The 20,783-nt window shown below is 32.7% G+C and overlaps 1 protein-coding gene across 2 annotated transcripts in view; it reads right to left on the reverse strand.

Moving 5' to 3' along the window:
• NAV3 (neuron navigator 3) overlaps positions 1 to 20,783 on the reverse strand; it is a 371,530-nt gene that overhangs the window by 230,703 nt on the left and 120,044 nt on the right. For both annotated transcript variants that reach the window (XM_063074984.1, XM_063074983.1), the window contains exons 4-5: positions 10,774 to 10,846; positions 8,382 to 8,565 (exon numbers count right to left, since the gene is read on the reverse strand). In XM_063074984.1, the coding sequence (XP_062931054.1) occupies positions 8,382 to 8,565; positions 10,774 to 10,846 (257 nt within the window). The remainder of the gene's footprint in view (positions 1 to 8,381; positions 8,566 to 10,773; positions 10,847 to 20,783) is intronic.

Raw genomic sequence — 20,783 nt, forward strand, 5'->3', positions numbered from 1 at the left:
TCTAGTCTCATATGATAGTTTCTACATGCATACGCCTCCAGAATTTCTTATCTATAAACTATACCTGTCCCTTAAATTCCAGTCTTGTAATTTCAATGGCCTCCTTAATAATTACTCTTAGATATGTCTCTCGGATATTTCAAAATTGACGTGTTGATTGATAAGTGACCTTCTCCCTACCAAACTTGCTCCTCCCACATTCTTTCAATTTCTGTAAATGGAACACCATTTTTCTAACAGCTAATATTAACAACGTTAGAGTCTCCTTTCTGATTACCAATTCCATTGCAAATCTGTCAGCTTATTCCACTGACACCACCTTCAAAATACATTTGGCATTTAACTTCCCCTCTCCACTTTCACCATGGTAGTCCAAGCTTTTCTCCATGACTCCTTTCTATCACCTTTCCCCAATTACACTCTATTCTCAACACAGCAGCTGAAGAGACAGCCTTCATTATATGCCTGTCTGTGTGTCTCCTCAGGGCATGTAGTAGTTTTCCATCTCTTCAGGATTAAAAGCCAAAGTACTTACAGTGGCTGCAGGGCCATACTAATGTCTTCTATGTCTTTCTCTGAATTATATCCTATTTTTCTTCTGCCTCTTTTCCTCTGATTCGGCCCAACTGGGAAATTTTGCCTCCTTGAAATGAACCAGACAGGCTCCTAACTCAAGGTCTGAGCATTTATTCTTCTGTCAGTCTGAAACACTCTACCCTAAGATAACTCACAGCAAGTTCTCCCACTTTCAACACTCAGTGTCACCACCTGAGGGAGGACTTTCCTCAGTATCCTATTTAAGTTTGCAAACATATGACTCCAATACACCCGATTTTCCCTTTTCTGATTTTTCTCTGTCATATTACTGGTATATGTTTTAAATTTTTAGTGTTTATCTCCCATCACTAGAATGGAAGCTTCAAGAGAGCAGTGTTTGTTTTTAATCTATTTCTTCCTTTGCTATATCTCCAGTACCTAGAAGATCATCTGAAACATACTAACTATTTGTTGAATAAATTAATGGGGTGGAGATGGGGAAGTATGAATCAAAATATAGTTATCAAATAGATGAATAAAATCTAATGGTAGAAGTATTTTATTTAGCTATGTAGGAATAACTATTAAAGGAGATATCTAAAATAATTAAAGGGATTACCTCTGTGAAGTTACACTGGGCATTGGAAGGGCTGAGCCTTATTAGGTTGTTAATTTTAATCATGGGTATAGTATTACTTTGAATTATCTTTATACATTTAACATAATTTAGAAGTGAAATGAAGAGACATGATTAGAGAATGTGAAAAAAAAATGTTTTTTTCCCTTTTTTAAGTCAGTGATGAGGCTGACTTAAGGTTTCTAGTGTGGGTCAAAACATTTTATTATACATGTAATATGATCTTAAGTGGGAGAGAAGAAGATGAAGATAGCTGGTTTGAGTGTCTATTATGTTAAGGGTGTGCTAAGTAGGCATTTTATGCATAAATTATTTCATGTGGTCTTCCTCAACACCCTTATGAGGAAGTTATCACCTTTCCAATATCAGAGGTAAGAACACTGGTATTTGAGCAAGTTAAAATCATTTGTCCAATGCCACCCCTCTGAGAAATGGCAGGAAGGATTCAAACCCATGTTTGCCTGACTCTAAAATCACGAAAACTACATAGATGCATTTTCATCTATAACAACAGAAGCACCAGTGGTTGTCAAACTTTTTAGTAGTGGAATGAAAGCACAAAACATAACCACACATACACACATGCACATACATGCTTTCTCTATAATATTATACACTCTTGGTTTCCAAATTCAGTCAATTAAATAATAATGTTTTTCTCTTCCATTACTTCTCTCAAGGAATGGAAACAAATCCTGTTTTTTAATTTTTTTTAGATTCATAAATGTCTCTCCTATTTTTGTTTTGCTTTGTTTTGTTTTGCTTATAGTTTAAGTGATTCACTGACTTTTTAAAAGAACACACTATATGCCACAGCACAGAACTGAATTAAGCAACTAATTGAAGCCAGGTTCATGAGGGCTTAAATTACCAGAGGCTTCCTGTCATCTTAAATTAAACTTACTTATATACTTTTCAAGATTTATAACCCTAGGCCAAAAAGCTGTAAACTGTCCCAGTTTCAGAGTGAATCTCCCAGAAGGAAATGATGTTTCCTGGAAAAGAAACCCCGGAAGGCAAATGTCCTCAATGAGAAGAGGGTTCCAATAGCAATGTGTGTGGTAGGGGTCACGGGAACCTTGGAAAGGGGCTGTAAAGGGAATAGTCACTCAGAGAACATGTCCCTGGGATTTTGCAATCCAACTCGTGAGTCCTGTAGGAGCAAGTTCATCTTAACTGAAAGTGAACACATTGTTGATTTGCTCCCACAAAATGAAAAGCAAAAGGACAAATGATCATTTTCGAAGATCTTAATCTCCCAAATTTCCCAAATAACTTTTTTTAATTCAGAAAGATTTATCATCATCACTGCCTTTGCCACTTCTATTTATCTATGCAATTTCTTGATCCACTTTCACATTCAATTTTTTTCTTTTTACATGTTTTCATTCTATAACACATAAATCTAAACTATTTATTCATAATAATCACTATTTGTAAATTGGTAAAATTCTCCAACTATTTAATAACAGGATAAAAAAGTGATCTAATAATATGGACAAAAATTAAGCTAAAAAGCCGCATTTTAAGAAAAAATCACCTCGTTTTTGCTAGCAAATAAAAAACATCATCTTTTTCATATACTATCATCCTAACACCTCATGTATAACCAGATCTGTACATAAGAAAAATATATTTTCATTTTATAATTTTTTTCACTATAATACTTTACCAGATATTCTTAGGAATATCATGCATTTATTTACTGGACATTGTTTTCTGGTTCCTTGTTCCAGGTACTATACACGGTTTTAGTGACATTAACTTTTATCTTTATCATCAACTAGAACTCTAATTGTCAAAATACAACATATGAACAAGTATGACTAAAAGAAATATCCTAAATGCCTAAGACATGCTTACTGATGGAAAGAAATTTTCTGAATTTGAAAATTTTAGGATTCATCTTCACCTTCTCTCTTTTACAATAAGAAATAGGATTTCCTCCATCTCCCATTTAATATTATAGAAAATAACTATGATTCCAACTCTTACACAGATTTTTATCACTTTATATTAAAATATTTCTAATATTTCCCCACTTGATTAAAGAGAGGGCATTTAATTGCCCTTTGAAAAATAAGAAGAAAAGCCAAAAATATGGAAGAAACTAGTTTTATTTTTTGTATTAGACAAATGCAAATAGGGTGCTTAACACTTTATAAGTTATAAAAATGTTTAATTTCTACCCACGTAAAAGCAATCCAAAGATTGCTGACATACATAAAATCTGATTTATAAATAAAGTATATTAAATATTTGGGAATTAATGACTTGATTAACGAAGTCTTATCACTCCAAATATAACCAAATATTTGTGAAGGATTTAAGAAATTTAGAATCTGAGTCCCAGCTTTCTTTTAATACTGATACTGTATTAAAGTGGATACTTTACTACAAGTGAACAATTCAAGTCAAATGATAAAGCTGAGCAGTGATCAAAATACAAGATTTCCCTAGTGTCATTAATTAAAACCACATAAAAAAGGCCATTTTGGTATTAATTCAGAATCATTTGGCTTTATATAGTTTTTCCCCCTTATAACATTAAATTATGTTGACAATATGGGGACAATTTTTTACATTAATAATATTTATTAACGAAATTAATTAGTAATCTGAACATCTTAAAGACAATACTTCTGTGTCAGATTAGTTATGGCACCAATATTTTTACCACTTTGTAATTAAAACTGAAAAAAAGGTCAGAGTATGGTCCATTTAACTACAAATTAGATGCCTCATTTCTAAATACTAGATAAGTTATCTTATTTGGCTCATCTAAGGAAAACTATTACGGAGAAGTAAGGAGTTACAAACATAAATGGATTTAGGCTGTAAGTGACATTAATAGCCCAAGCAATTCATTCACGTCACCTGTTTATTTTTTATCATATCCAAAATGCTAACAGTCTTGGAATCTGCATTTTTATCCCATGGTACTAGGAAAGGAGCTGTGGGGCATACTCACAGAGGCAGCCACATTGGCAGTAGTAATTACCAGGAATGACAACTGAACGAAAGAGAACCTAATATCTATAATAAATAGATAAAAGATCTAAGAAGAATGTGATATGGGTCAAAGATTAGAATAGGGGCAAAGATTGCCATGTATCTGAGTAATCTGATTCCACTATAAACCATATTGAAACTAATTGTAGTTTAATATCGTGACCAACCCCAAATCAAGAACATATCTTCAGTTATCTTTATTACACTGATTTTATAAATATATACAATTTTAATTTTAAATGACATACTTTTAATTGTAGATCTAAGGTGTTCCTGCTTAAAATTAGAAGCAGCTATAATACAGGTTCATTAATTTTTATAGTAATTCATTTCAAAAATAATTATTGAGGAACTACTCTGCATAAGGCTCTGTGCTAATTTCCTGAAGTACAGCATTAACCAAAATAGAAAAATATTGCTGTCCTCACAATGCTTACACTCTAGAGTGGGGGAAGTGGAGATGATGAACAATGAATGTAATAAATAAGTAAACTATAAATTAGAGGGTGATTAGAGCTACAGAAATAAAGAAAAAGCACAGCAAAGCACAATGGGGAGTGCAGATGAGCAGACTGTAGTATTAAAAGTCTGGTGGTCGAAGTTAAGTATCATTGAGAAGCCAACATTTGAGCAGTTGACTTGAAGGAGGTGAAAGATTTAGCCAAGTGGCTAGCAGGGGAAGAGCATTCCAGGCAGAGGAATTGGCTTGAGCACATTCCTAAGGTGAGAGCACACCTGCACTATTCCAGACCATTTGCAGGGTTCTCAGCAGGAGAGTGACATTGCCAAGTATGCTCGAAGTGTTTTGTATGTTCTGACCCACTGAGTCCCACAAACAACCTCCTAAGAATAGTGCGATTTTTTTTTCCCTTTTAACAACTGGGAAGCACAGGGAAGTTAGGTAAACTGCCCCAAATCACACAAGTAGGAAGTGGTGGAATTGGGATCCAAGTTCCAGATGTGAACTCTTAATAATTAGACCTCTAGGTGCTACTTGAACAAGACATACATATATGCACATTTGCACACACACCCACACATGCATGTTTGAACCCACACGTGCATTCATGCTTGCAGGTATGCACACACACCTACATACTCATAAACACAAACACACGAGGGTGGAAAGGGAGTCAAGAGACCAGAAAGGAGAGTTTGTTACCCACATTCTGTTCCTCTTGGTCCATGTTTTATTTTCTCTCTTGTATATTTTAATTGTTAACCTTTAGATTAAAATTTGTTTAAATGAAAGATGTTTAAATTGATTGAAAACATCTGGAGTTATTTTCAAAATAGCAAAACCAAATTAAAAATTCTTAATGTATAAAATAAATATTGTGGAAATACATACAATTATGCCAATTTATTTTAAACAAAGAAAACAAAACAAAAACACTCTCACTGAACTGAAACAATGTGCCCTAAAATTTTTTTATTAGCCTACTGAAAAATATATAAGAACGTTCTCTGGTTAAATGTCTAGAAAAATACTGAGGCTGTCATTTAAACTATTTACTTGGAAAGACTTTGAAATCAATAGAAAGGCATCATAAACCATGATTTATGATTCATACCTCCAGCAAATGAAGATAAATGTGTCACTAGATATTTTTTGCTACATTAATTATCTTGTTTCTGACACATAGAAACTGTATTAGTTACCAATGTATATTATTGCTACGGACTTTTGAAAATGCTTAAAAAATATTGATTGTCACAGGTGAGTCCACATAAATTCTATTTCATAGACTAATTCAATATACCAAATCTATATGAATGAAAATAAGAATTGATCTCTGAAATATAATATAATATTCTTCAAAACATATAACAAATTTTAGAAAATCAGAGACTTTGAACTTCGGTATATCAGGGTTGTAAGTATTGCATGTAGTAAAACGAGTATTCTACAGACATTTATTAAATTAAATATTGATTCAAAAAGTAATTAAATCCAATTTATCAGGAGAAAAATTATCTGTCTACCTCAGTCTTAAAAGACACTGGTGAGAGAATACTTTTCATAACATTTAATGACAAAAATAAGACAGCCATCCCCAAAATGGTGTAAAAATCATGGCTATTATTTATGGCTTTATAGTTTTAAATACCCTACAGTTTTATAACAGCCATATAATCCAACAAGAAAAATAGAAAAATAAACATTTCCCCAAATGGGTCATAACTATCAAAAACTTCTGGGCAAGAAATTTTACATAGCAGATATGGAAAGAGTAAGTTAAAGCAACACAAATGATATATTCCATATCACTTCCAGAGTCAACATACTTTATACAAAATCATTTTACTTCCACTCTTTCTTCAGCCTTTATTCTTGCTTTTTGCCCATTCAAATTGCTTGAACCAAACTCTAGGAAATATTTCTGGCACTTTTCAAAATGGAGGTCTCTTTATACTCACCATATACACACACACAAATAATAAATAAAAAACATTGTTTCCTATTTTCTCCTTCTCTATTCTGAAGGAAATCCAAAGATTTTATGCTACAGAGAATTTTTTTCATTTTGACTCCTGGACAATTTCACTTGACATCACCAAAAACCAAGACAAGCTTAAAGAACAGCAACAAAAAAAAAACTGCATTATTGAATAATAAAAAATATCCCCCATCACTCCATGAACTTTATGCTCTGTTTTTTGTTAAAATTATAATTTTCCTTGATTTAAAAATTCACTGTTGAGTAAAAATCTGCCAAAGGAAAAGGAATTCACATGGTTATATAGAGAAAGAAATATTGCCTCATATAAAATGAGAAACAAGTTTTACATGAGGGTTTGTGGGCCATTGAAAAAGAGGACGATTTCTAAACATTTGAACAATTGACAGTAAGTGGGAGGTGATTCCTGAATGTATTTGGGAATTTTATTTTAATTTTTTTGGAGTCAGCACTAATAGCCAAAAATAAACTCAAGGTAAACTGAGTATTATTATGTTTCAAGAGTGGATAGAGCAGATTCTAACATGGAAAAAGTTAAATATTTACATTTGTTTATATATATATATTTTAAGATGATGAGTATCTTCACATTCTCTCTCCTTAAGAAAAACAATCATAGCTATTTATGCAACAGAGCTCACTAACTGATACCTCTGTCATTGTTTAGCCACAAATGCAGCAGTTTGTGTGAAATTTGTCAAATTAAGTTTCATTCTATGACCATTTTTTGATATGTCAACTAGGCTAGATTACAGTCCCAGTTATTTAATCAAACACTAATCTGGGTGTTGCTGTGAAGATATTTTGGGGATGTGATTCAAGTCCATAATCATTTGACTACACATAAAGAAAGTGATCCTAGAGAATCTGGGAGAGCTTGATTTAACCAGTTGAATGGTTTTAAAAGCAGAACTGATGCTTCCTTGAGACAAGAAATTCTCCCTGTGCATAGCAATTTCAGATTGTGACAAGAAAGTTTTAGCTTGCCATTCCTGATGGACTGCCCTTCGGATCTCATACTTGCCTATCTGGTCCCTAAATCATATAAGCCAATTCTTCACATTAAATCTCTTACTATATATCTCTTATTGATTCTGTTTCTCTGGTTGAACATTGACTGATAAAATTCCAAATTGGAAAAAAGCAGTAATTGAAGAGGGAAGGAAGCTGCTATGATTTGGGAGCACCCTACCCCAGGCTGTGTCTACAGGTGCCTATAGACTCAAGCTAGACAAACACATACACGCATTTGCATATAAACATACACACATACACAATCTCATATCAGAAACAATATGTTTCCAAACACTCAAACTCCTGTGTTTAACATACCTGAAATTTTTGACAGATTTAATCAATCAAAAACATTGATGAAAGATAACTAACTACACAACGGGAGACTAGAACTCAAGAGCACATTCTAAGTACTAAAGCAATCCGTAGAAGGAAGTAGCCATATCACATTACTTCCACCAAAGACATTTCACACACTTTGATACAGAACAACAATCGTCATTAGAAAACAAACAAAAATATTTACCTAAAAGATGACAGATGTTGCTTGTCCAAGCAAAAGAAAAGTGGCTTTATCTTCTATGACACTAGTCAAATAATCCCAACACACTCGTACAACTACATAAGTACTTTTTCAAACTCATAAACAGTAAGTTATTAAAAACAAGTTGTACACAGACAAACTAATTTTAAACGCGTTCCCTGCTTCCTTTCCTTACCTGGACTGCATATCTTGCTGAGTTTTGGCCTGACTGGCTTCCAACTGGGGGGAAGCGTGAGTGACTCGCTGCTGAAGTTCTACCAAGGACTGGTAGTACTGCTGTTGATGGTGTTGTTGCTGCTTGTAGCGAGACAAACTGAAAAACAGCCCTAGAATGGCTTTTAAGTTTCCATTTCTTATTTCTGTATCAAATGGAAAATATAAAAACAGTATTATATAAATTGAATGTTTTTTTTTAAAACAAATGAAATTCTCAGTGCAATCCTCTTAAAATAAATTTAATTAAAAAAAAATACAACTTGATTCCATAACAGATTTAAACAAATCTGAATTTCTAAAATGTGCTAACATTTTCAAATAGCTTAGAATTTCAGGGAGAAACTTAAGGGAAGGAGGGAAGAGAGAACAAAGCTTACTCAAAAGAAATGTACTTTGCTGCCCCTGAACTACAGTTTCTCTAGAGTTAGCTTCTTCTTGGAAAAGGATGAGCTTTCTCTCTTTTGCTAATCATATGATTTCACACTCCTCTGCCCTCACAAATATACACGGTGGCTATGAACTGGAGAAAGCAAGCCACTTAAATGTTTGTTGTTCTGCATTTATAAATACTGAGTATGTGGGTGCGTGTCATAATACCAATTGCATTTATAGCAGTCCTTCTAAACCACCCACTAACCAATTTATTTATATATATTATATATATACACACTTACATGCACATATGTATCTTCCAAATATATATTTATATCCAAAGATACATATATTTTCCAAAAGGAAGACTATAGTATATTAATTTTTAATGTTATAATTATTTTAATGCATGTGATATATTAATAAATAATAAGGATCAGCTTACATGACATTAGAAAACATAGAATAAATATAAGTGGAAATCCTAGTTCTAATAGATGGGGCTCCTTTATACGTTTTTCTAATGTTAAATAAAAAAATTAAATTCACAACATCAGCTACAACATGAGTCTAGCTTTTTCTCCTGTACTTATAACTTAAAAATTAGGAAAAGAGAAGGAGGCAAATTTTAAAATAAAACTAGACAACGTATAATCATATTTTAAATAAAAACTTGCTGTGGGCAATAAAATACCTCCTTCTCTGTGGTCAAGGTTTTAAGTCCCCTTTTGGAGTTTAGGAACATTAACAAACGATTAGGATTTCTTGCTCTCTCGAGATTTATATGGTGTCACCCAAACTACAGTGAAACTATTCACATAAAATTAACCTCTGGGTTGTTCTTTTTTACCTCCAGACCTTCCTTACACTTTCTGTAATATAGAAGAGTTGGCTTGATCAATCTGAGACAACCAGGACAAAGTATTAATTTTCTCCTGTAAACATGAATGATCTTGTTTAAATAGTTTTCAAATTTTTCTTGTTTTTATGATCACGTTTAATTAATTTATCACTTTTGAACATTTGTATATTTTTAAAAGATGAATGAAAATCAGCAAGCTTATATTAATATTGTCATGTGAGAAGGAAGAGACATAAAGTGAACAAATGGTAGCATTTCCAGCCTGCCTTTGTCCACTTACAAAGCAAACTATTATCCTGGGGCATTTTATTCACATTTCAATTGAAGTAACAGAACCACCAGTTAGGTTTGAACCTAAGCTTTTAAGACATTAAACGTGTAATTTAATTACACATCATAGCATAGAAATATAAAACAAACTGAAACATTATTTACTTTAGCATGACAAAATATGTGTTACATATGGCAAGTTTTTGCAAACTTTTGCCACCTTTTTATATGTGGAAGGAAAAGAGGCTCAGACCAAAAAAATGACAAAACTAGTTCAATCTTTTCCCACTTTGCTATATTTCAATTTTAGTGATGATCTTTCAAACTATTGAGGATTTAAAACCTTTACATATAACAGTTATTAATACCATTAGTGCTAATTATCTAAGAACTCATAGTGACATTTAAACCCACTAAAAATTTTGAGTATCACCATCAACTTGATTATATTATAGAAATGTTATTGATAAAATAATATTTGAGCATTAATTATACTATCTTACCTGTATTTATGTTCATCTATTATCCAGCATTTGTCTAATCACCCATACATCTACTTAAGAACCTAAAAATACCATACACTAGTCATAACATCAAGAAGCTTCATTCACTCACTCTCCTCCCATATACTCGGTCATGAAAAGAAGAGTTCTGGCAACGTATGGAAAATATTTAAATAAGGCATACATTAATCACAATTATGTTTATGTTTCCATGATTTTGGAACCTTTGCCAATTTCCTTTAATGTATTAAGGAGCCATCTACTCCAACATTACATTTTTTTACATTACAAAAAATATTTTAAAAAACATCGATGACATTTCTGACGATCGCGCTTTTTCTTACCTTCAGCAGATAGACCTTGAACATTTACTCCTCTGGCTGCTAGAAAACTAAGGCAGACATCAACATTTTCAATCTGCAACATGAAAAGCAGTGAAAAAGCAACTTAGAGCATTATTTTTAAATAAATACATGAGCTGAGCTAGAATGAAACCAGAAAGAAAGATAAAGAATGAATACTTTACATTCATTTCATAGTAGAGATCTTTGCCAGAGTTTAACAAGAATTATTTTGGCTAATTGCACAATGAGTATAAAGCTTTCATTGTCCAATTTGGTACTCACAAACAATTCATAAAGGCTTGAACAAGAATGACATTCTTGAAGATTAGCAACCCACCTACTTAACATAAAAACGGATTTTATGCTTTTCAAATAAGTCTCAATAAAAGCACCCATAGAGGATGAGACTGTTGCATGTGTGAGTCTTAGAATGCTAGAATGTGGGTAACTGATTTCAACCAGTAATATATGTTAACTATAGCAAAAGATAAGACAGAGAAAGGATTAGTACAATATGAAAGAAATGAAGCATGTTTTCATCCTAAACCATAGCAAATCTTTATTTTAAAAATTTTATTTCTACAGTTGAGTAATCCTCTGATTAAATTTAGTTACTGCCTTTGCAATTTAAAAAAGTGATGCCCAGCTTGTAACCATTTAGAGTGAGAAGAAAAAAAAAAAAAAAAAGTAAATGACTGCTTTATGTTAGTTAAAAGGTTGGTCTCGATATTGGCCATAACTTTATACAGCAGTTGTAGAGCTAAGACTTTTGTATGAGTGTGGAAAGCTAGAAAGTTACAATTCTTTGTGAGTCAGTCCCTGGGTTTTCTGGTATTCTTTAAATCTTGATATTCTAAAGTAAACAAGAGATTTAAAGTTAATAATTTGGCAAGGTATTATTTTCTGTCTTCTTAAATTCTCATCAAAATGATGTATGAGGACACACAAGGTTCTGCCAATGTCCTCTCTAGCTTAGATTCGTACTAAGTTCGAAATGTCTCTTAAAGAAAATAAAAAGAAAAAATCAATTCGAGAATCTGCCCTTAAAAAATGGACACACTATTTACATTCCTTTTTAAATGTAATCTTGTGCAAAAATTAAATTTAAGTAATAATATCCAATGAGATATTCTTTGCTTAAAAATAACTACAGACAGCCAAGATATACACATTTGCTTTGAGAAAAAATGATTTTTATATCTACCTACTGCAAAGTAAGTGTTACTGAATTTATTCTACTGAAAAAAGAATAGAGCTGAACATGCTAATGAATCTTGTTCTGCTCATCAGCATCTGAATATCCAATGAGGCTATGGTGCTGAAATGCACATCAAATTCTTTCCTTTCTTTACATTTCACTTTGCTACTAGAAAATAAGATTATATAAGGAAGGACAGAAAGAGGAAAGAAAAAAAGAAATGAGGCAAATTGGGTGTTCTACTGTATCCAGCCAAAGCGTTCTTATAAATTAATGTTTTTCAGGTCCATTAAAAATGAAGAAAAACAAAATGCCAAATAATTACTGAAATAATTAGTATTAAGAAAGGGGATTGGATATTTTTATATTGAAGTATATGTAGTAGCAGTCCTGATGTTATTAATTCCATAGCAATTATATGTTTTTTATAGAAAGTAAGATCTGTGACCCATGCACGTGTAACATACTGCAAAATGTTAACAGGACAGTATTCCCTAATTTTAGTTATTTGTATTATAACTGAACAGGCTAGTTCACTGGAATATCCAGAAAAGGTTATAGGAAGTAGTCTGTAATTAATTTTTAAGATAGCTTTTTTGGTCTATCATTTAACCACCATATAAAATAAACTGCAGCACAATTAAAAAAGAAAAAATTAAAAGGGCCCTAATAGAAGAAAAAATATTAAAAATACACTCTTTATTCTTTTTGAATCTATTTATCAGGAGTATTCAACCTTTTGTAATATTCTCTTACAATCATTCATTCTGGGCACCAACAATTTAAGACAGTTAACTCAGTTACCCATTATTACTACAGTAGCTAAGCAGTAGCAACAGAGTAAGTACTTTAATATAGAGTTTCCGATATGATTATTAAAGGCTAATTTATTAAAATTCATTTATTTAACAATATTTGTTTATTGGTCAAACTTAATTTTCCAGTAATGCAGCAGCATAGTAAACGTAAGAAAATATATCATTTTCCTACTGAGTTCCAGGCCTTCTATAAATTCAATCATGTTAGTACATACTATGCTACACTTTTACACGGGAAAAAAAAAAAACTCAGTAAAAATAAATGGCTTTGAAAAATCTTGTTAAATGACATTTATATGATCAGTTTCCTCGCCAGAGGCATACTTTAAAATGAGTGGGTTTTTTAACTATATAATAATATACTTTGGTTAATTATTATTTTTATTTCAATAAAATCTAGAGATTATTTTCCCTTCATCCCTGTTTTTATTTCAAATAGATCACCCTTCCACATTCCCCAGTTAAATATATCTACTATAAACACTGTTTTAATTATTTTTTTCCCATATTAAATCACAATTGTTCTTTAGACCAAACCTCTAAAATTTTGGTAACCTGCTAACAGATGAAAGTGATTTTGCTATCAAATTGATTGAAGCAATTGAAATCAGTTCTATTTTTCCTCAATATTATTTGAATCATATATCAAACTATCAAAATTCAAATCATAATTTAATACCTAATAATTCGGGTCAAATTTTAATTAAAATAACTATGTACCTTAATAAAGTATTTTCTAAAATTTTGGCTAGGACTCTTAGCAAGAAATACATTAAATAGCACAACCCAATATACATACATATACATAAATATAATGGAAACAAATGCTTAATGGAACAATAATTACCCTTACTAAATTCAGGTCACTGTGATGCTTTTTACTACATTGTATTGTCTTCTGTTTAATCTACTTAAATGTTGGTTAAAACCTATTAGATGGATTGCAGATTCCATTAACGGATGGTAATCCACAATTTGAAAAAACATTGCCCCAAAGAAGAGCAGAGCATTGCCATGTCTACATTGCCTTTTTGGCAGGTGACTATATTAAATGGCTAATAAAAAAGTGGAAAATTGTCCTCAGAAGCAAGGTCTCAGCAAGATTTTCACAAAATAAGTTGACTGACACAGAAAACTATGTTCAAAATACTGATTATGTAATCACAGCTAATTCTTAGGATGCCCTTAAAAAAATATGTGTCCCTGTGTCTAATATCTGAAAAAAAAAATTTACAGCTTTTCAGTCCCCTTTAATTTGTCTAGACATACAAATTAGTAAAGAGAAGAAACCAAGTTGAAATTTGACATATGATAAGAAACCAGTTATTTGACCAAATTTTAACTACTATTTCAAAATTACTAGGTTATTGGACCAAGTCAATCTTTTCTTAATCTGTCTTTCTTCATTCCCCCTATTTGGTTTGTGGACATGTAGAAATTTTTTGATGAGTTTTCATAGGTGTGTTTATTTATTCAGCTATATTTTTACTCTTATGAAGATGTGGGTTTGTTGAGATTTTAAGCCTCTGAGAGATAAGAACTGTGTTTTGCCGACTTGCATAGTTTCAGCAGTATAGCATGGTATTTGGTATTTGATGCATACTCAGTGCATAGTTGAGGGAAAGTGGAGAAAAGAAAGCAAGATGGTGAATCAGTCCTTGCACTTATGGAAGAAATGAGGGAACAACAGCAACAACAGCAAACTAGAGATCATTGATTCCAGAGGCTACGTGTTAGATTCTCATTGGCATTTTTTTAAAAACATACTAATTCCCTGTGTCCAACCCCAGAACACACAGATCAGAAATTCTGTGGGTTGTGGCTGGACATCAGTTTGTTTTTAAATTTCAGTTCCCAATCTTGACCAAAACTCCTCTTTACAGATTAATCAACTGACTGCCAGAGAAGGTCTCATAAAGATGAGTGAAATAAGTTAGACAAAAAAGTACATGCTACATGATGCCCGATTTATATGAAATGCAAGATCAGCAAAACTAGACAATGAAAACAGAAATTATAATGGTAGTGAACTTTGGAGATGTATAACTCAGAAAGAGAACAGGGGAAACCGGTGAGCTGGAAATGTCCTCTGTTTTGATCTCAGTGGTGACTACATAGGTGTATACACAGACATATGCATATAAAATATCAATCAGTTACGTACTTAAGATTAAGGTATTTTATGCACTTTCTACGTATGCGTTATCTCAATTTCTATTAGAGTATTTTATATACTCTTCTATGTATATTTTACTTCTGTTTGAAAATAAGAATAAATTGTTGGTCTCTTGTTTTGTTGAAAATAGACTCTAGGCACACAAGGATAGAAGTACGGAACCTGTTAGGGGGCTATTGCAAGTAATTAAAATGAAAAGAGATGATATTCCAGATAAGGGTGGTAGCAGTGAAGGTTATGCAAAGTGGTTACATTCTGTGTATATTTTGCAGGAATCTCATGGGAAGATATGGCATTTGAGAGAAAGAAAAGAGTCAAGGATGAGTCCAAGGTTTTTGACCGCAGTCACAAGGATGAAGTCTCTATGCACTAAGACGGAAGAGACCATGGATTGATACAAGGAATTTATTTGTGTGCATATTGGCTAGTCCACTGGACATTCAAATGGAGATTTTGAATAGGCAGTTGGACAAGAATCTGGAGTTTGATTGAGAGGTTTGGGGTGGACATCTAAATCTGTGTGCCATCCCTCAACCGGATGGTATTTAAAGCCCTGAGGCTGGAGTAAATCACCAAGGGTGTGCAGATATAAATGAGAAAGGTAACAAACATTGAGCCACAGGAGATCATTGGAAAGATAAGGAGGAACCGACAGAGGAGACTGAACAAAAGCCACCAGTGAAGTAGGAGGAAAATGAGGAGAACACGGGGTAAAGAAACCACTTGAAATAAGTAGGCCCAGGGAGAGATGAGCTCTATCCAAAGTTTCTGACAAGTCGAGTAAGAGGAGAACTAAGAGGTAACTAGTAGATTTAGAATTAAATAAATTAATTCATTAAGGGTACTCATAATAATATGCCACATAGTAAATGCTCAAATACACACACACACACACACACACACGCACACACGTATATATTTCTATGACCAGCTAGGATGTAAATTCCATGGGGATTCTTTTCTATTTTATTCACTGCTCTCTCTCCAGTCTAGTAGAGTACCTGAAGGAATACAAACAGTTTCTGAGAGAAAAAATAAACTAAGGCAAGGATAAAAAACGTTCATGCTTGAACCATTCAAAAAAAAAAAAGAGAGAGAGAAATAATCAAACCATAATTGAAAATACTATTAGAAATCACTTTCAGTGTATCTACTGACTATTGACCCTGCCAAGCTGACTTCAATGGTGTCCTAAGCTGTTGCTCTCTAACACCCACCATTCTCAACACTACTGATGAGCACAGGCATCTTTCTTCTCAATTTTCTCCTATCCCCAGTACCACATACCATCCTGGGCACAAAAATGCTTACTACATGTTTGTTGAATAACTGTATGAATTAATACAATAACTCATGGCATCCGGTATAAGCTCTAGCAGAATTTGGCCTGCTGTATATTCCTTAACTCAGTTTCTCATCTTTTGCTTTAAAAAGGTCAGGGAAGAAAATATTTTTATTCTGGAGTAGAAAAAAATGGTGATGACAGCAGAAAATCAAAACCTGCTGATAGTAGGCAAACTGATGAGAAATAGAAATGTCAAAGGATTAGTCATGGTTTGGGTTGCCAAGAAAACATGTAGAAATATTAATATTCCATAATATTGAAATTATGTGTGGAGGGAACTTTGTGACCATTATAATTGGGATTAATAGAAATAAATAATTTCAAAGAATCCCCATGATTCTGGGGCCTATAGAGATGATCTTATCAGATACTTTCAATTTAAAAAATGAGATGAGAAGCAGATAATATATGTCATTTTAGAAGATTCAGTGAAATTTTGCACGTAAAGCACATAGCACAATGCACTGCACATAGTAAGAACTCAACAACTCAAGAAACAAAAAATAGCTATGATTATTATGGCACTCCTTAATATTAATAGATGGTGACAAGGTATAAAACAACATCATAGCCTCTTTTTGCTTTTGGAATTATACCAACTTTCCTGGAAATTATCCACATTACATTAAACCTGCTTCCCAAACTTTTAATAGAGTTGTTTCTCAACTTTGCTGCATGTAAGAACCGAGAAGCTTTCAAAACCATAGATGCCCAATTTATACCCCCATCAGTTAAATCAGAATGTCAGTGGACAGGACACAGTTATCAGGACCTTTTACAAATCCACAGGTGATTCCAATTTGCAGCAATGCTAGGAAACCACAGCTTCAATCTATGTTATTCAAAGAAAGTAATTGAATATAATTTCAGTTTACCTTCATGTGGATGCAAAAATTTCACTGTTTGCTTATTGGGACCATGATACTATATAATTTATGCATTTTACATTTTACTTCTGTCATATTAAAATATATATATATATATATCTCCCTTTAAAGCAGCACTACAAAGAAATTCACCCTGAGTTCTGTGGGTATCATATTTTTCATTTGTATTCACATCTGTAGTTTAAAGACTGCACTCCCAGGACTTTTACCTCCCTATTATTATGTCAGGCACAATTTCTTGTTTTATCTTCCATTTGTGGCTTACCTTTTATTGGCATGGAATACCTAATATCTCTCTTTTTCATGTTAAATTTAAAAATGGCTGGATATCTATAAGAATATTGACTGAATAATAAAAATAAAACAAAAAGTTTCTAAGTTCTAGGTCTAGTCAATATTTTTGAAAGTATCAAAACACATGTGTACACTTTTGAATTCTTATCAAAATACTTAACATTATCACAATGCCCTAAATATAAACACAGTTTTTTAGAATAATTCTGAAAACAAACTGCTGTGTATATTTTCTTTATTGAAGAAATGACAAATTCAATAAAAGTTGGTTCGTATTTTTAGAACTGAATTTTTTTCTATTTGTATAATTAATATTAGCATCTTGGAGCACTATCACTTAATTTTATGCTCTATTAAATCAAACCGCTAATTTATTCATTCATCAAACATTTACTGAACTTCCTTTATGCTTGTATATGTGCTCAGTGTTGCAGATACATTTCAAGACAAAGCCACTATCCTCGTATATCCTACAGCATTAACTTATTTCTAGTATTTTCAACCAGTCCCATGAAATTTCTCCGATTGTCTCATTTCATAGTTGCGCATTTATCTTGATTCTTATTGATCAATTTCTCTGATTGTTCTAATTTCATACTTATACATTTATCTTGATCCTTATAAACTTGCTAATTATTAATATGTCTAATTGCTGAATCAAAAATTGGGTTTCAGATGAGGAAAAATAGCTTACACATCTTCACTTAGGAAAACTCAAGATAGTCATCAGTATTTTTGCATCTTCAAATTTTTTTAAACCTGAGGGTTAGCATGTGTTCTTGGTATATCGAACACAGTATGTGTACTGGAAATGCTTGTATTCATTTCTTTCAGTGATGACTAAACTGTTCCAAAAGAAATGTACTATTTTTAATTAGTACAGGTCTGAATTAAACTCATTTAAGTTACATGTTTTATGACAGCCAGCCTTTTAGCATTTTTTACTACAAAACTGGTTTAATCTGTTTTAGAAAATGTAACTGGAGGCATCTTTCACAATATTAGCAAATTATACCTTGACTATTCACAGGTTCCTTTCACATTTACTTATGGATATTTAATGAAAATTACATTTAGATACTAAATATCTGGACATGATTAAGATCAACCTTATATTACATGATTACATCTAAACCACAGCACAATTTAACACTGAGTGATTAATTCATTCAGTAACTATTGACTGTTTATTATGAGCAACGACCTGCTGGGTGGCGAAGGCATGTGAAGATGAATTATAAGGTCTTTGCTTTTGTGAGCTTGGAACATAGCTGAGGAGACAGTAAAAATTTATAAATCACAATAACACAAATATAATATGATAAATTCCAAAAGAGAATTATAAACAACACTGTAAGGAACCAAAAAGAATGGAGATATCAATTTTCACTACCGACCTGAGCAAAGCTTTACAGACATGTGATTTAAACTTGAAAGCTGAGTTGGATTGCAATAAAGCTAGGCAAACTTCAGAGAGAGGAGCAGGGCTTGCCAACCAGAGCAACTACAAGGAAGACTGTTCACAAGGATGCTTGAGAATATGTCATGCCAGTCCTTACTTTCTGCCATTATGCTTATAGAGCAGACTTTAACTTGGGATTTAAAAGGCTGTATTGTCCCTTGGACTCAAAAACTACTACAATATAAAAAGATAATTACAAGGTAATAGTAAAGCAGGCAGCAGGTATAATACCTCAAAGACTGATTTCTCCTTACAGAAGAAATGCATCCTGGTTAGGAAATCTCTGAAGTACTAGCTACTGCTCTTGTGAATCATACATAGAAAATGTTAGAAGAACACAACCAATCTCAACTTTGGCTGTCTCTGAAAGGTGGATTCTTTTGTGACTTTTGCTATTTTTGATTAACTATATGCCTCCTATTTTTCATGTTAAATTTGTAATATCAGTGTCATTATATAAAATAATTAAATAAATAATATGATTTCAACCAAAAAAAAAAAAAAAAGATAAGATGGCTCAGTTTGAGTAAACTCCCATCCTAATCATATAGGATTTTATCCAATGATTTTAACCAGACATAAATTCATCTGGAGAATTAAAGTAAAATGCAGCACTATTTTTTCTTTGATTAAAATCCATAGAATATTTGTGTTTATTCACTCATTTAACAATCATTTGTTCACTGAGACACGTCCACGCCCTTAAATAATATATAATTTTATAGGCAAGGGAGATAATTTCAACTTAATGCAACGTCCATTGTAATCAGAGAAACACAGGCTCCTAGGGAAGAATGCAAAGGATCTAGATGAAGAAGAAAGGAGAAAGTTATGAGTAACTAAAACTTACGTAATATGGTTACAAAGCTATTTTCTTTTGAAGTTGCCATTACCATACCAATTTACAATGTTAAAAGTGTTGATCAGAAAACTGAATTAACATGCTCAAGATCACACAGAGCCCATGTTCTTAACCCCCACATTTTGCTGCTTAAAGGGAAGCCTGAGATAGTCCCTGAAAGGTTAGGAAGGGTTAAACCAATGAGGGGATGTGGAATAAGGTGAACCCAAGAAAGGAGCTATATGTGAACTGGTCATGGATGAGAAACATCACAGATTGAGGGACCTGCAAGGAATTCAGAATAGCCAGGAATATTGAAAGTTGAGCCTCACTTAAATCTTTCTCTACAATTTCCAATTGTTTACCAATGTGTAAATACTCTGAAGGTTAAAATCAGAGAGAACCTTCAAATCAGTTTGAGAACCTGTGCAGAAGGAGAGATCAGGCCGAAGTGGCTCTAGGAGAGAGAATCTTGAAATCTGGAAAAAGGGTGTGACAGAGACATAGGCATAGAGATAAGTGGGGCTTTAATGAGAACCTCCTCCATAGCCATACCCAAGGTCTGGGCTTGATCTTAAAGCTCAGAGATTGAATGGTGTGTTTTACTCAAAAGAAAGAAATGATCATTGTTGCATGAAGACAACCTTTTATATGATCACAAAGTATGTACGTAGATTTATTGACAGACAGCAATAAATGTTTCACAAATTAATTTTTACCCATACATTCTGAATTGCCTCGCAATGTAATGATTTTTTAAAGTTCTTTCAGTGTATTTCATTTAAAAGGTCAGTTGTAATACTCTAGCCTGATAACAACAACATGAATAAGCTGTAGTTTGAAAAACCCTATACATGTGAAGAATGAAAGCAGGGAAAGTGGATTGGACGCTACTTCTCAATTTTCTCCTCTATGACTCAGAACCTAGCACAGAAAGGGAGTTTATATAGAGTTTTAAGCAAGTATGCTACTTACTCTAAATGCAAAAC

Source organism: Cynocephalus volans, chromosome 12 (genome assembly GCF_027409185.1).
Source record: "Cynocephalus volans isolate mCynVol1 chromosome 12, mCynVol1.pri, whole genome shotgun sequence".
Lineage (NCBI taxonomy): Eukaryota > Metazoa > Chordata > Mammalia > Dermoptera > Cynocephalidae > Cynocephalus > Cynocephalus volans.